The 14,746-nt window shown below is 46.2% G+C and overlaps 1 protein-coding gene across 3 annotated transcripts in view; it reads left to right on the top strand.

Annotated features, from left to right (window-relative positions):
* LOC124470080 (piezo-type mechanosensitive ion channel component 2-like) overlaps window positions 1-14,700 on the top strand; it is a 180,005-nt gene extending 165,305 nt beyond the window's left edge. For all 3 annotated transcript variants that reach the window (XM_047023792.1, XM_047023791.1, XM_047023793.1), the window contains 21 exons: window positions 5,055-5,208; window positions 5,280-5,345; window positions 5,426-5,592; window positions 5,819-6,003; window positions 6,085-6,282; window positions 6,351-6,758; window positions 6,860-7,118; window positions 7,981-8,163; window positions 8,656-8,905; window positions 9,005-9,137; window positions 9,241-9,388; window positions 9,502-9,716; window positions 9,798-9,956; window positions 11,141-11,288; window positions 11,517-11,705; window positions 12,068-12,160; window positions 12,343-12,512; window positions 13,018-13,134; window positions 13,219-13,298; window positions 13,566-13,776; window positions 13,946-14,700. In XM_047023792.1, coding sequence (XP_046879748.1) covers window positions 5,055-5,208; window positions 5,280-5,345; window positions 5,426-5,592; window positions 5,819-6,003; window positions 6,085-6,282; window positions 6,351-6,758; window positions 6,860-7,118; window positions 7,981-8,163; window positions 8,656-8,905; window positions 9,005-9,137; window positions 9,241-9,388; window positions 9,502-9,716; window positions 9,798-9,956; window positions 11,141-11,288; window positions 11,517-11,705; window positions 12,068-12,160; window positions 12,343-12,512; window positions 13,018-13,134; window positions 13,219-13,298; window positions 13,566-13,776; window positions 13,946-14,198 — 3,786 coding nt within the window. In that variant the 3' untranslated portion in view covers window positions 14,199-14,700. The remainder of the gene's footprint in view (window positions 1-5,054; window positions 5,209-5,279; window positions 5,346-5,425; window positions 5,593-5,818; window positions 6,004-6,084; window positions 6,283-6,350; window positions 6,759-6,859; window positions 7,119-7,980; window positions 8,164-8,655; window positions 8,906-9,004; window positions 9,138-9,240; window positions 9,389-9,501; window positions 9,717-9,797; window positions 9,957-11,140; window positions 11,289-11,516; window positions 11,706-12,067; window positions 12,161-12,342; window positions 12,513-13,017; window positions 13,135-13,218; window positions 13,299-13,565; window positions 13,777-13,945) is intronic.
* Window positions 14,701-14,746: the final 46 nt, after the last annotated feature.

The following is a 14,746-nucleotide window of genomic DNA, read 5'->3' as shown; positions in this document are numbered from 1 at the left end:
CACGATCCGCTCTCAGCAGTTTGAAACCTGCTAGCTGGAGCGCAGAGTCTGGGATCAGTTCACTCAGCCATGTCTCCGTGAAGCACAAAACGGAAGATGAACTAAAGTCTCTGTTTTTCCACACCAGTAGCTGAAGTTCGTCCAGTTTGTTAATCAGTGAACGAACGTTGGAGAAAAATATCCCCGGTAACGCTGTGCGCACTCCGCGCCGACGAAGTCGCACCAAAGCACCAGCCCGTTTACCTCTCCTACGATGCTTCGCTGCTAGGACAAAGCCGAGGGTGGCTTTGACTATAATTCCCACAAAATCTGCAGCTGGAAGCAGAAAGGTGGAAAATAAATCCACAGGAGTTGTAGTCCTGATGTTAAGAAGTGCTTCCCTTGTTAGAGAACCCCGGAAGTCTTGGCAGAACACTGAATTAACAGACAAGACAAAACAGCGCGCACCTAGCTACCGCGGCTGCCATCGTCGGCGCCATCGTACTTAGTGGTATGATGGCGTGGTCAGCGACCGGGGGCTCAGTCTGTGGCCCATTTCTGGAAGGCCTTCTGGAGTCATCTTGGGGCCTCAGTTAGCCTCTCCTCGGGGCACCACCCCCAGTCTAATGGAGAAACGGAGCGAGTTAACCAGGGTCTAGAGATATATCTCCGGTGCTACACCTCCAAAGACCCCACCAAGTGGAGCCAGAACCCTCTGTGGGCCGAGATTGCCCACAATCAGCAATGGAGTGCAGGGTCCCACTTATACAGTTCGGCGGCTACTGGACAGGTGTATGGTCGGGAGGTCCACCCAGTACCTGGTGGACTGGGAAGGGTATGGACCAGAGGAGCGCAGCTGGGTTCCGGCCAAGTTCATTGTGGACAAGACCCTCATCCGGCAGCTACAGGTCTCTCTCCCTGGGCAGTCAGGGGTCGGCCGTCCGAGGGGGGGTCCTGTCACGTCTGTGCATGTCCGCCGCTCCTCCAGAGGGCGATGCAGATCCTAGGACACACCTTTCACCTGTCACTTCCTATTTAAGGACAGGAAGGCCCTCCTCATTCACTCCGTCAATGTTTGTCGTGGACACATGTGAACCAAAGGTGGTGAGATTACTGTTTCTGCCGTGGATTACTGTTTCTTTCGCAGGATTTTGGAATATACCTCTTTCGTTGTGGATTATATGGACTATACTGACTGCTCCGCTCTGTGAAGTTCACAGTAGCTGGATATGAACTTTCCCTTCGTTTTTTCTGGTTTCGTGTGTGGATTAGCTTTTGTTGAATATATCGCCTCGCTCTGTTCCGAGGAGAACTCGGCATCAATAAACTTGTTGAACCCTACACCTGCATTCCGCGCTTGTGCTTCAGACCTAGCCTGATAATTTCAGGACACCAAGACACAAAGAAAGAACCCTAGTGGCCTAATCTTAAAGACTAGTTGAAAAAATGTTCATAAAAATGATGTGAAATGTGCCAATTGAATGTTTCATAATGATGCCATTAGGCAGAGGATGCACCAGATAACAAACAGACAATAGAGCTGCAGGTAGGCAGGAACAGACTGGCAGAAACAGGGGGGTCTCAGGTAAGTTTGTTGAGTCTCTTGTTTGGCAACATGACGGGTTCTCTTCTTTAGACTTGTAAAATAGGGACATAATTGGACAATGCCATGGATACCCCCACTCTCTACTTAAACTGGTGACTGAACCAAGATTAGTTTGAGGCGATGGTATTGTTGTTGTGATTAATTGTGTAGGATTGGGTACTGGTAGTTAGGAGGATGGCAAACACCTTATGTCTTTTCTAGGAGACAGACTGTGAGTCAGTGAGGGTGGTAAAGGGGAAAGAGCCAGGGAGAGACTTCAGATGACAGTATCACAGCCATGGCAGGACCGGGGGTCAACCTTTTTGCCAGCAGCAGCAGTATAGGAGACAGTGGCACAGCACTGTCTAGTCACCTCAGTGGTGGCACAGAACCAAATCAGCCACACCCACAATTTATAGAACTGCAAACTCTTGCCAACAAAGTGTTGACACTTCAAGAGAAATGGTTTCGCAATTTTCCCCGACTTTATGATGGTTCAATTGAGATTATTTTAAGTGAGACTGCACCACGCCCATTGTAATTACAAACTGCACCCATACAGTGTACAGTACATACTGGCCTTTCTTGGTATTGCTGGTTGTAAATACTGTACACCTGCATTCATACTTGACTGATAAGAAACACTACTTATAACTACATTTGAACAAGTTGAGAAAACTCTTCAGTTACTAACTATAAATTATCCAGGAGTATGAATTATGGTTCCTCAATATACATTTAAGATATTAATGTAGGCTGTGTTGCAGCAATCATTTTGGTGTACCCTTCAGAAATTGCTCTTGATAAAATGTCATACAATTGTCCCCCCCAAAATTTATAGCAGATTTTCGCCACTGGGCTGCAGCATGTGTAGCGAGTTGAATAGCAAATCAAAGTTGACATATTCTCCAAACAGTAATTATAATTTGACAGTATGTTTAACATCAAGACTAGCCAGCTATCTAGCCATGTCATTGTCCCTCAATGATTTAGAACGGTTAACAGTTTTGCTGGAACTACTTGGCTGAAGGTCACGAGTCACGACAACGCAGTTCATTGAGCACAGCACAACTGAACGTGTAGCAATGCCCTTTAAGCATAAGAGTGGAAGCAGAAAAAGGCAAGAGAAAAAAGAACAAGATGAGAAGGCGGCAAAGCTGCCGAAATTAGAGCATTTTTTAACTAGACCATCAACTAGTCGCCAGCCCACGAAGTCCGCCACGGACGACCCCCGTCTGGGTGGGGGGCATAATATCTTGCACCTGGGCCCGTCGTACTACGTTAAGCCACTGATGTAGATGTTGAATAGAAGAGGCCCCAGTATTGAACCTTGGGGAACACCACGTCATCCTCGTCAGCTCTAAACTGTAATTAGCTACAGACACAAAATATTGTCGGTCCTTCAAGTAGGATTCAAACCAAGTCAGTATGTCATGATCGACAGTGTCGAATTTCAATTTTCTTACTTAAAGGTCCCATGACATTACATTTTCACTTTAGGAGGTTATTTAACATTAATATGAGTTCCCGTAGCCTGCCTTTGGTCCCCCAGTGGCTAGACATTTTGATAGGTGTAAACCAAGCCCTCGGTATTCTTCTCTACCAGAAAAAAATCTGGTTTTATGACGTCTTAAAACCAAGGGTCCCCTTTCTCTGCTTTGGCGCATAGAGAATTTGGTCAACCAATGAGAAAATGAGCTACGACCGTGCAAGCGCGATATTGTTTTTCCTCGAGACATCATGGTTTGCAAACAACCGAAGCATGGCAGTTGGCCCCTCTTTCTTCGTCATAGCATTTAAAGCTACAAGACACAGAAACAGCACATCCTGAGGAAACTAGGGGGGTCAGATAGCTGAGCGGTTAGGGAGTCGGGCTATTAATCAGAAGGTTGTTGGTTCGATTCCCGGCCATGCCAAATGACATTGTGTCCTTGGGCAACCCTACTTGCCTCAGGGAGAATGTCCCTGTACTTACTGTAAGTCGCTCTGGATAAGAGCATCTGCTAAATGACTAAATGTAAAATGTGAATGTAAACTTCAGATACAGTATTAGGGGACCACCGAGGCTTATATAAAAGCATCCAAAAACAGCATGTCATAGGATCTTTAAAAATTGAAGATTTGATATTGGCCTATAATTTTTAATTATTTCGGGGTCTAAACTATACTTTTTTAGGAGTGGTTTAATAACTGCAGTTTTTAGGGCTTGTGGGAAGACACCTGAGAGAATGGATGTGTTTATAATTTGTAAAAGATCAGTGGTCATGGAGTGTGAAAAAGTGTGTTGGTAGAATATCCAAGCTGCAGGCGAATGTTTTTCCAGATGTCTTCTAGGCTTCTTTGGTCGACGGGGACAGCACATATCCTGTGGTTGGTGTGGTGGCACCGACTGCTTGTCTAATTTTCTGAAATTTGTCATCAAAAAAGGCAAATTGATTGCATGCCCAAGTGGATTGGAGCGTAGCAGTTACTGACACCGGAGGGTTTGTTAGTCTGTCAACTGTAGCAAATAAGGCACGTGTATTGTGATTGTTTTTGGTTATGATGTCAGTGAAGAAGGACTGTCTTGCATTTCTAAGTTACAAATTATAATTGCGAAGTCTCTCTTTATAGATACCACAGTGAACCTGGAGATTAGTTTTTTGCCATCTACGCTCAGCTTTTTGACACTCTTTTTTCTCTATTCTGACCAGCATGGCATTTCTCCAAGGGGATCTTTTCTTACCCGAGACAACCTTCACTTTAGTGGGTGCAATGGCATCAATAACAATTTTACTTTAGAATTTAAGCCATTCACAAGCTCATTTTCAGTGATGTAACCTCGGTTTGGACATTTAAGTGCAGGGGGATTGCACTCTCAAAGAAAACACAGAAATGATCAGAGAGTGCAACATCAGTCACAGCGTCAGTCACAGCAACCTTGGAAATGTTCAGACCTTTGGTGATGATTAGGTCTAGAGTGTGACCCTTGTTGTGGGTGGGACCTGTTACATGCTGAGTCAGATCATAGTTATCAAGGACATCAGATTGTTCTATAGACCCTCTGTCCTGGGGATTATCAACATGGATATTAAAATCGCCAACAATGACAACATAATCAAAATCAATACAGATTATAGACAGCAGTTCAGTAAACTCATCAAAGAAGGTTGCACAGTATTTAGGTGGTCTGTAAATGTTGAGGAATAAAACTCGAGTGGAATTCAGAGCCACATATTCAAAGGAAGTAAAATGACCAAAAGACATCTGTTTGCATTGAAGAGAATCGTTAAATATAATACCAACTCCACCTCCTTTCTTATGCACTCTTGATTCAGTCACAAAACTGAAGTTGGGAGGTGTTGATTCAATAAGAGCAGCTGCACTGTTATCTTGGTCTAACCAAGTTTCAGTTAAAAACAAAAAATCAAGTTTGTGCCTAACAATAAAATCATTGATAAAAAATGATCAGTGTCTAGTTGCCTGGGCTGAAAGGCTATGTGTGTTGTAGTTTGTGTACCATGCATGGATCACAGACTCCAAAACAGCAATGAAGGAACGCAGCCAGGAGAAACAACGCTTCTGGCAGAGATACACTGAAGGACCAAAGTCGAGGAGGGAGGAGACAAGGAAGGAGGAAGCGGGGAGGGAGGACACAGAAGAAGGTAGGTCTGGTCTATGAGGAGTCTAGGCCCCAGGGGCTTCATAGCTAGTCACTTCTTATGGTATGTGACAGGTTGTGCTGCAGTAGAATTGGAGGATGAAGAGGCGGAGGAAAAGGAGGGAAAGACAGACGGACCAGGTAGGTAGTGTTTTATCCTTTCCTCTCCACTTCCTTTGGTCTGGTCTCGGTTGTAAGCCTCATTCTCCTGCTGGTTCTAGACAACATTCTGAAACGGCTCTTCAACATGCTGAAGTTCTCCTGGGTCCTGGTGCAGGCCCTGCTGGACAGCCTGACTGCCTGGCTGAACTCACTGTGTCAGGAGCATATCTCCATCTCTACTGTGCTGCGGATCGAGCGCTGCATGCTAACACACGAGGTCAAGAAGGTAACCACCTGGCCAGGGCAGGGTTCAGTGTTAGGTGTTAAGGTTCGGGGGTAACTCCACTAGAACACGGTTGGAATATAGTTATGTTACAACATCTCTGTTATGCATAACAGTAGATGTTACAAGCTATGTTGTAACATAACAGTAGATGTTACAAGAGATATTGTAACATAATTATATTACAACCGTGTTCTACAGTCTTATATCATTGTTTCTGTGCTCCAAGGGGAATCTCCCCTCCAGGGAGAGCATCCATCTGTATTACCAGCAGCAGATGTGCTGCGGTGCATCTGTAGAGTCAGGCCTGGAGAAACACCCCGAGGACTTCATTTTCCAGGACTCAGAGTGGCGGAGGTCAGCCTATCAGCAAGAGAGCCAAGACTCTGTGGTGTCACGTGACAGCCTGTCCAGGTAACAGACCTGCTTGGTCTGGTAAGGTATCTTACTGTACCTTAGGACATATTGTCATATCACTACCTCTCTCCCCCCCAGTACACACACAGATGCCACCCTGATGTACTTGTACCAGTCCAACCTGGACCGCACAGAGTTGGGGGAGAGACCCCACGTGCTCAGGACCAGCCAGCGACCACGGCCCATGCTTCAAAAGATGGCAGGAATGGACCTCCCTTCCTCCTTTACCTTCTCCACTTCTTCCTCTCTGGAGAGCGTGGACAGCAGAACAGTCAGGTTAGCTCTCATTGTCTCCTCTCTTCTCCTCTAACATCAGTGTCCTAACTTTATACCCCCTCCCCCAGTGAACACACCAAGCCCACAGCACTGTGCGCGGGACAAGGCACTCTGAAGAAGATGGCAGTGGACCCTCCCTGCCTGACGGACCCCCCAAGCCAGCCTGCTCCATCCCCAGGGGGGATCTCTGAGGGAGCGGCTTGGGAGCAGGGTGGCAGGTGTCCCTCCTGTTCTGGCTCCACTGAGCTGCAGCTGGACTCAGCCCAATCCCTCAGGCAGAGTCCTCGGGAGGTGGATATCCCCCCCTCATACAGCCTGGCCCTGGGCTTGGACCTGCAGGAGGGCGGGACGGAGGTGGCAGGGGGGGTTCCCAGGACAAAACGACGGCTGGTTATGGCACCTGAGGAGAGGGAGGAGCCAGATACACTCCCCTCTCTGACCCATGAGCTCACTGCCAGCGAGCTGCTCAGCAATAGGTCGGTTTGCCAACCAATCAGATGCTGAGACACTCACATTTAACAACTCCAATTGTTAAAGTCATCTAAATCTCCCTCCCCAACATTCTCTCTAATTCCAGAATGTTCTATGATGAGGAGCTGGAGGCTTCTGAACGCTTCTTCGGTGACCAGCCTGCCCTGTTGCTGCTGTGCTATGCGTTGTACAACACTCTAGTGGCCAGATCTGAGATGGTCTGCTACCTGGTCATCATCCTCAACCACATGGTGTCTGCCAGCTGTGCCACCCTGGTGCTGCCCATCCTCATCTTCCTGTGGGCCATGCTTTCTGTGCCACGCCCCTCCAAACGCTTCTGGATGACTGCCATTGTCTACACTGAGGTACGACACACCTGTACACATACCTGCAAACATAATCAGTACACACACCTGTACACAGACCTGTACACACACCCGTAAACACACCTGTACATACATACCTGAACCACACACACGTGTACACAAACACCTGAACTGCACACACCTATACACACATACCAGTGTCGTAGAATTTTCTATGATTGAATGTCTGAAGTCAGAAGAATTTGTCTTTATCTGTTTATTCTTGCAAGCAAGGAGCAGTTCTAAAACAGGATCATAAATGATGTCTGGAGTAGAAGGGCTCACTAAAGGTGTCATGATCTGAACACTCTTTTATACAGTAATTCCAAACAGTTACATCATTAGTTCAATAGTTCATGTCTATCAAAAGAGGAACTCTTCAATAACAGAAATTTAAAAGGGGAATAGGTTGCAGAACTGGATACAGATGCTCAATATTAAAAAACAGAGCTTGAGACAACAGAAGCAGAACTTGTCAGCAAAAACTCCTGGAGTATGGGCAAAACAACCAGGGTCAAACAGTCAAATTGTTAGACGTTTGTCAGCAAACGGAAACTTAAACAAAATTGTCTTAGGCTAAAAGGTTATGCTATTTTTACATAAGTTAAAACCTCAGCAATAATTGTTCTAGGCCAAAGAATATTATAGACATCTTAAAGAATAGTAATTCTATTACACCGGTGACCGGAACCACATATACTTGAACTAGCTTGTACCACACACCTCGTACACAGACTACCACACACCTGATTATATAAAGTCATATTATATAGTCATATTGTCATAGACAAACATGGTGTGCTGTGGTGAAACTGTTGATTATGTTGAATATGAATTGATTAATCTACACATTTTTTCACAGGTTACCATAGTGATAAAGTACTTCTTCCAATTTGGGTTTTTCCCATTCAATCAAAACATGGAGCTTGACCGGACCAAGCCTTTTCACCCGCCCAACATCATCGGTGTGGAGAAAAAAGAGGGCTATGTCCACTATGACCTCATTCAGCTGCTGGCACTCTTCTTTCATCGCTCCATCCTCAAGGTAACACTCCTAACCTCCTAACTTCCCTCCTGCTGCTGCTGTTGATGATGATGATCATGCTGGTGTTGTTGTTGATGATGTGAAGGATGTTGGTATTGTGGTCGATGATGGTGTTGTTGATGATGATAGTGTTGTTGATGGTGTTGTTGTTGATGATGGAGTTGTTGTTGATGATGATGGTGTTGTTGATGATGGTGTTGATGATGGTGTTGTTGTTGATGATGATGTTGTTGATGAAGATTGTGTAGTTTTTGAGGATGATGGTGTTGTTGTTGAGGATGATGGTGTTGTTGTTGTGGATGATGATGATGATGATGGTGTTGTTGATGAAGATTGTGTTGTTGTTGATGATGATGATGGTGTTTTTGATGAAGATTGTGTTGATGTTGATGATGATGATTATGGTGTTGTTATATTATTAATGATGATGGTGTTGTTGTTGAGGATAATGGTGTTGTTGTTGATAATGATGGTTGGTGTTGTTGCCATTAGTGCCATGGCCTGTGGGATGAGGATGACTCCAGAAGAGGGGTGGCAAACGTCACCATAGCAAGACCTGCCAAACGTCGCCATAGCAACTCAGAGAAGAAGGGTCGAAGCAAGGCCAGAGAAGAGAAGCATCCTCCAGCGAGCCCCTCCTCCCAGGAGACTGTGCTCCGACGCTTCTCCAAACAATCCCACTCAACCTCCATGCCGCTCTGCCGCAAGAGCTCCATCTCCCAGCGCTCCGCTCACTCCAGAGGTGAGCCTCTGCTGCCCCCTCTCTGATGCCCGCTGTCAAAAAAGTAGCTCTGATCTGTGTCTGTATCTGTGTATGATGCATGTGTGTGTGTGGACACAGGTAGTGTAAGTTCTCGTGGCAGCTTGAGGAAGGGAGGCAGTATGGGGTGTATCCAACAACGCAGCAAGAAAGAGATGATTCTAGAAAAACTTCAAGAGCAGCTGATAAGAGCCAAAAGCTTCACTGTCAATGGGTATCTATTTTTCCTATCTATCCATTTATCTATTTATCATCCATCCATCTTCCATCCATTCACAAATGGCGACATATAAAACATGTATGCATCCTCTCTCCAGGACGCTTCAGTTCTACGTTCCAATTCGCCAGTTCTTCTACAGTCTGATCCACCCAGAGTACAGCGCTGTCACTGACGTCTACGTTCTCATGTTCCTTGCTGACACAGTTGATTTCATAATCATTGTATTTGGCTTTTGGGCCTTTGGGGTGAGTTTCAATGGAGCACAACTTTATTGATACACTTTGCCTCAATCAAAGAATAATGACAGAATTCATGGCAGTATTCTTTCCTATCTAACCACATCATGTGACACACACAGAAGCACTCAGCAGCAGCCGACATCACTTCGTCCTTGTCGGAAGACCAGGTTCCAGAAGCGTTCCTTGTGATGGTGTTGATCCAGTTTGGCACCATGGTGGTGGACCGGGCCCTGTACCTGAGGAAGACAGTGATGGGGAAGGTCATCTTCCAGGTCATCTTGGTGTTTGGCATCCACTTCTGGATGTTCTTCATCCTGCCGGGGGTCACTGAGAGGTACATGTCTGATGGTAGAAGTTACTAACTCACCCTGACCCAGTCTGAATCTTAATCTTTGACCCATGACTCCTTTCCCAGGCGTTTCAGCCAGAACACCGTGGCTCAGCTGTGGTACTTCGTCAAGTGTATCTACTTCGGCCTGTCTGCCTATCAGATCCGCTGTGGCTACCCCACCCGTGTCCTGGGAAATTTCCTGACCAAGAGCTACAACTACCTCAACCTCTTCCTGTTTCAAGGGTAAGCATGTTAAACCAGCTCAGCTTGGTCCTAGTCCAAGGCTCATCTCTGGTGATGGTGTTGTTGCTGCAGGATGACAGGGCCCATTTACATTTAAGTTTAGTCATTTAGCAGACGCTATTATCCAGAGCGAGGTACAGGGACATTCTCCCCGAGGCAAGTCGAGTGAAGTGCCTTGCCCAAGGACACAAGTTAATTTTGCACGGCCGGGATTCGAACCAACAACTTTCTGCATACCTGCAAACTTGTCACTTTTCGGTGAAAATGGCAGTTTTTAAATGTCATCCACGTGAATCGTGTAGATCTGGACAGTTTTTATTTGGGGGTGGGGATACAATTTCCCATAAACGGGAGTTTCAAAAACTTACTGTGGTCGTCTTCACAATAAAGCATCTTTGGTGATACATCAGGCGAGTCATTTGGCCAATCACAATCAAGTGAACTGCAGCGTCTTCTTTGAAAAGGCTACAGTAGTCAGCTTGTCGACTAGTCAGCTTGTCAGCTAACGTAAGATCAGCGAAATGTGTTGCAGTAGCCTACCTACAATGTTGGAGCTAAATACGTTCGTAATTTCATTACGAACACGTAATGAAACAAGACCAATTGGTGTCTGGTTTAATGAGTGATCGAAACACCTGCTCTGGCGGATAATTTAACGTTGATTTAATGCAGTCGGAGTTAGCCTTAACAAACGTTTATGATCATGAAAAAGTAGCCCTGGTCCAGCACATAAAATATTGACAATTGTTTTCTAGAATGAGCGCACTTAAAGAGAAGGATTCAAGTTATATAACACAGCTGGACTCAGGGCTAAGGTGCAAATGGAGCTGGGCCTGGCTGAAGATCGAGGTCAAGACCTATGTGAAGGGGATTTTGGCACATTTGGGGCCGCTACCCACTGGGTTAGCTGTGTTGCTCATTCCACGAATGCACGATCCTGACAAGTTGTAACACGTTGTAAAGGTGACTAATCAGGCTTTCCAATGATATAGAACACAATACCAATTGGTATTATTGAAGTGGAGGAATAATCTACCGAAATAACTTTTCCGAACTTTTTTGGTTGTTGTTGTTTTGACTATGTTGTTTCAGTGTTTCCCCTAGGATTTTTTTTTGCAGTAGGGGCAGGTCAGGTCTAACAATACCTATACCTATATTCATACCTGCTGTCCTGGTTCTGTCAGGTTCCGCTTGGTTCCCTTCCTAACAGAGCTGCGAGCGGTGATGGACTGGGTCTGGACTGATACAACTCTCAGCCTGTCCAGCTGGATCTGTGTAGAGGACATCTACGCACACATCTTTGTCCTCAAATGCTGGAGGGAATCAGAGAAGGTGAGCTGGCAGAGAACAGCGGCTCCTGGTAAGAAAAGGAACAGGGACCAGATGTTCTCCTGGTAGAACCGAGGAAGAGCAGGAGAATTACTGGGAGCAGTGGTAGTAGTAGGAGAGCTCCTTTGAAGGAGCCGTTAAATTTTTTTAATTTCAAAGTGTTTCATTTTCTTAATTCCAAGTGTAATGTGGAATCAGAGCGTTTCTAATGACATGTTCCCTTGCCTGCAGCGCTACCCCCAGCCCCGCGGCCAGAAGAAGAAGGTGGTGGTGAAGTACGGCATGGGCGGCATGATCGTCTTGCTGCTCATCTGCATCGTCTGGTTTCCACTGCTCTTCATGTCACTGGTCAAGTCTGTGGCCGGCGTGGTCAACAAGCCCCTGGACGTGTCTGTAACCATCACCCTGGGGGGCTTCCAGGTAGCAGGGGGAGGGGGGCTTTCATTGGATTACAAAAATAATTTACTATTTGTATGATAGTAAGATGTAACAAGTAGTAGTTACTATAAGTTACTCTTTAGAACTTGGTTGATTTGGTTACTGTCAGATCTTACGCGTGTGAGTGCGTGTCTGCATCTTGAAGTGGCCCTGCTAAATGACGTGCTCAGAAAAGATAAGGATCTTTCTGTTTACCTAAGCCTGGTCATTGCCCATAGTTCATTTGGGGGTGGCACAAGGCTAAACACAGTATCATTTTATACAGAATAAAAGATTACATCTTCAACTTTTCTGACAGTTACTTCTCCCCCCCTCCTCCACCTCCCCTCCACCTCCCCCTCCAGCCCATCTTCACCATGAGTGCTCAGCAGAACCAGCTGAAGGACGTCTCAGCAGCAGACTTTTCTGACTTCATGAACTCCTACAACTACATTCCTGTGAGTCCCTTAATATACAGCAGTCAGTCAGGCTTTTACACACAGACCTGCACACATGCACACACACACTTGGAGGGAGTGCCATAATGTAACCATACCTGGCTTGTGTGTACAGTATTTTAACAAGCCCTAGCTGCCCCCCAACTCTCACTGGCATGTCTAACCCCTGATCTCTGCTCCAGAGCGCCATGCAGTTCCTGGAGGCGTACACCTCTGAAGACCTGACGGTGGCGGAGCTGGAGGGAAGCAGCAACTCCCTCTGGACCATCAGCCCCCCCAGTAGGAACAACCTCATGGATGTGCTAAGCTACGAGGAGCAGTTTCCTGTCACCATGTCCTGGACAATACAGAGGTACAGTATTTGTAGTAGCACTACAAAACTACCATAATACTACCATACTTCTAGCATAGTACTGCCACTGGAATACTACCATAGCACTGTTAACCATACTAGTATAATGGAGTACTTTTTATCATGAAGTAGTGGCACACACGTGTGTGCAAGAAGCAGCGACACTGAGAACACACACACACATGCAGAAGGGTCCAGAAAGGTCAATTTTTCCTGCATTTTCTCCTCCTGTTGTGAGAAACTCCTCCCGGGACAACCAGGAGCAGTAATCAGCCACATCAAGGCAACCAGGGACCAAGTCCAAGTGCTCATATGTTGTGGCCATGGACATGGGCAGGAGAGTGATTTGTTCTGCACATTGGATTTGGGTTCTTCATGCCTTGTGGGGAAACTCCACACAGACTCCCCAGTCGATTCCAGGAGCTTCTTTCTGTGAGGCAATAATACACTGTGCCATCGTGACTACAGCGTAGTACGGGAAGATTATCTTTTTTTCCTCCATCAGGAACCTGAGTCTTGGAGCAAAAGCTGAGGTTGCCACAGATAAACATGTTACGTATCTGGACATGACAACGCGGCAGGAACTCATAGACCTGCTGAACGGAACACGCAGCCAGGCTGTGTAAGCACACAAGCGCACTCACACACACATAATTCACACGCTCTCACCAGTACTTTAAGTGCAGTGTTGTTGTCTGGTCTCCAGGGTGATAGAGCAGGTGTTTCCGTGCTTCATCAGAGCTCCCAGTGACTCCAACGCTAAACCCATAGAACAGCTCTATAAAGGTAACCCTTAAACCTCAATCTAGCTCTAGATTTGACGTTGTTTGTATTTTAGCTAGCATTACTAATGTGTTCCAATAGGCCAGTAGCCTACCCCTGCAAAATGAGCAAAACAATCCTGTATCTTATTGTTAAACCTCAAACAGCAAAGAGATTTTCTAATGCTTGCTAAACTTTTTTGTATTGCTAACTGGCAAACATGCTAACAGCCTCCATTTCCAAAGTATGAATACATGAATTGTATGAGTGCATAAACAAATGTCCCACCAGAGGAGGGCTATAAGAACATCCTGCTAGCCTTGGAGCGGACCACCAATGGGAGTGGAGAGATCCAGGAGTGGTGGATTGTCGACCAACCAGCGGCCAGCAAGATAAAGATGAGGGGCGGAGCATCTGGAGGAAAGCGGGGGGCGGGCCTACAGCTCTATGTCTTCAGTGACAAAGTGAGCCCTCCCAGTCTGGGCTTCCTGGCAGGATACGGGTGAATATACCATCAACATAAATCATACTGTCTACAATCATCAAAACACTAGCGTACAGTCTGTGCCAGAACACATGTGAACTATAACCTGGACTCAGTAACTAGACAGTGTGTATGTTTTGACAGTATGTTTTGCATGCCAGTGCTCATCTTTCCTTCCGCTCTGCAGCATCATGGGTCTATATGCCTCTGTGGTTCTCGTCATTGGGAAGTTTGTACGAGAGTTCTTTAGCGGGATCTCCCACTCCATCATGTTTGAGGAGCTACAGTGTGTGGACCGCATCCTGAAGCTATGCACGGACATCTTCCTGGTCCGTGAGACCGGAGAGTTGGAGCTGGAGGAGGAGCTCTACGCCAAGCTCATCTTCCTCTACCGCTCACCAGAGACCATGATCAAGTGGACCAGGGAGAAGAACAAGTGACACTGCCACCCAGAGGTCTTCTCAGGAACTTACCATTTTGGAGCCTGGTAGATCGTTTGAAGAAGCTCAGTCAGACAAGGACTGGAAGACATGTTCTACATTGTGGATCTGCCTGTCATATGGTCTGGATATGAGGTTGTGATCTGCTGTTCCCTAGTTGGCTGTGCTCCATTAAAAGCACAACCCCTGGGTTGTGCAATACCCTATTTGGCCAGGAGAGAAGTGAGGTCAGAGGTGACAGTGAAGCCAAATTATGTGGTCGCTCTTCTCATCACCTCTTCCCCACTTCCTGCTCTTCCTCCTCTCCTCTCTCCCTTCCTCTCTTCTCCCCTGTGCTTGTTTCGTGTGTCAAGGTCATTCATAATGTGATCGTCTCCACCTATGCATAGACCAAATCTACTGTGTGTGCCTGTAGTGTGTACCATCCAGACTGGTGTTGTGTTAAAAGGTGTACATGTGGTTTGTCTGAGAATAAACATGTCTGAAACATGACTACTTCATACATTTGGGTTTACTTAAGAGACACAGACACAGCGACACAGTTCAGT

The sequence above is a fragment of the Hypomesus transpacificus genome, chromosome 8 (genome assembly GCF_021917145.1).
Source record: "Hypomesus transpacificus isolate Combined female chromosome 8, fHypTra1, whole genome shotgun sequence".
NCBI classification, from domain to species: domain Eukaryota; kingdom Metazoa; phylum Chordata; class Actinopteri; order Osmeriformes; family Osmeridae; genus Hypomesus; species Hypomesus transpacificus.
This window is presented reverse-complemented; position numbering and strand designations above follow the sequence as displayed.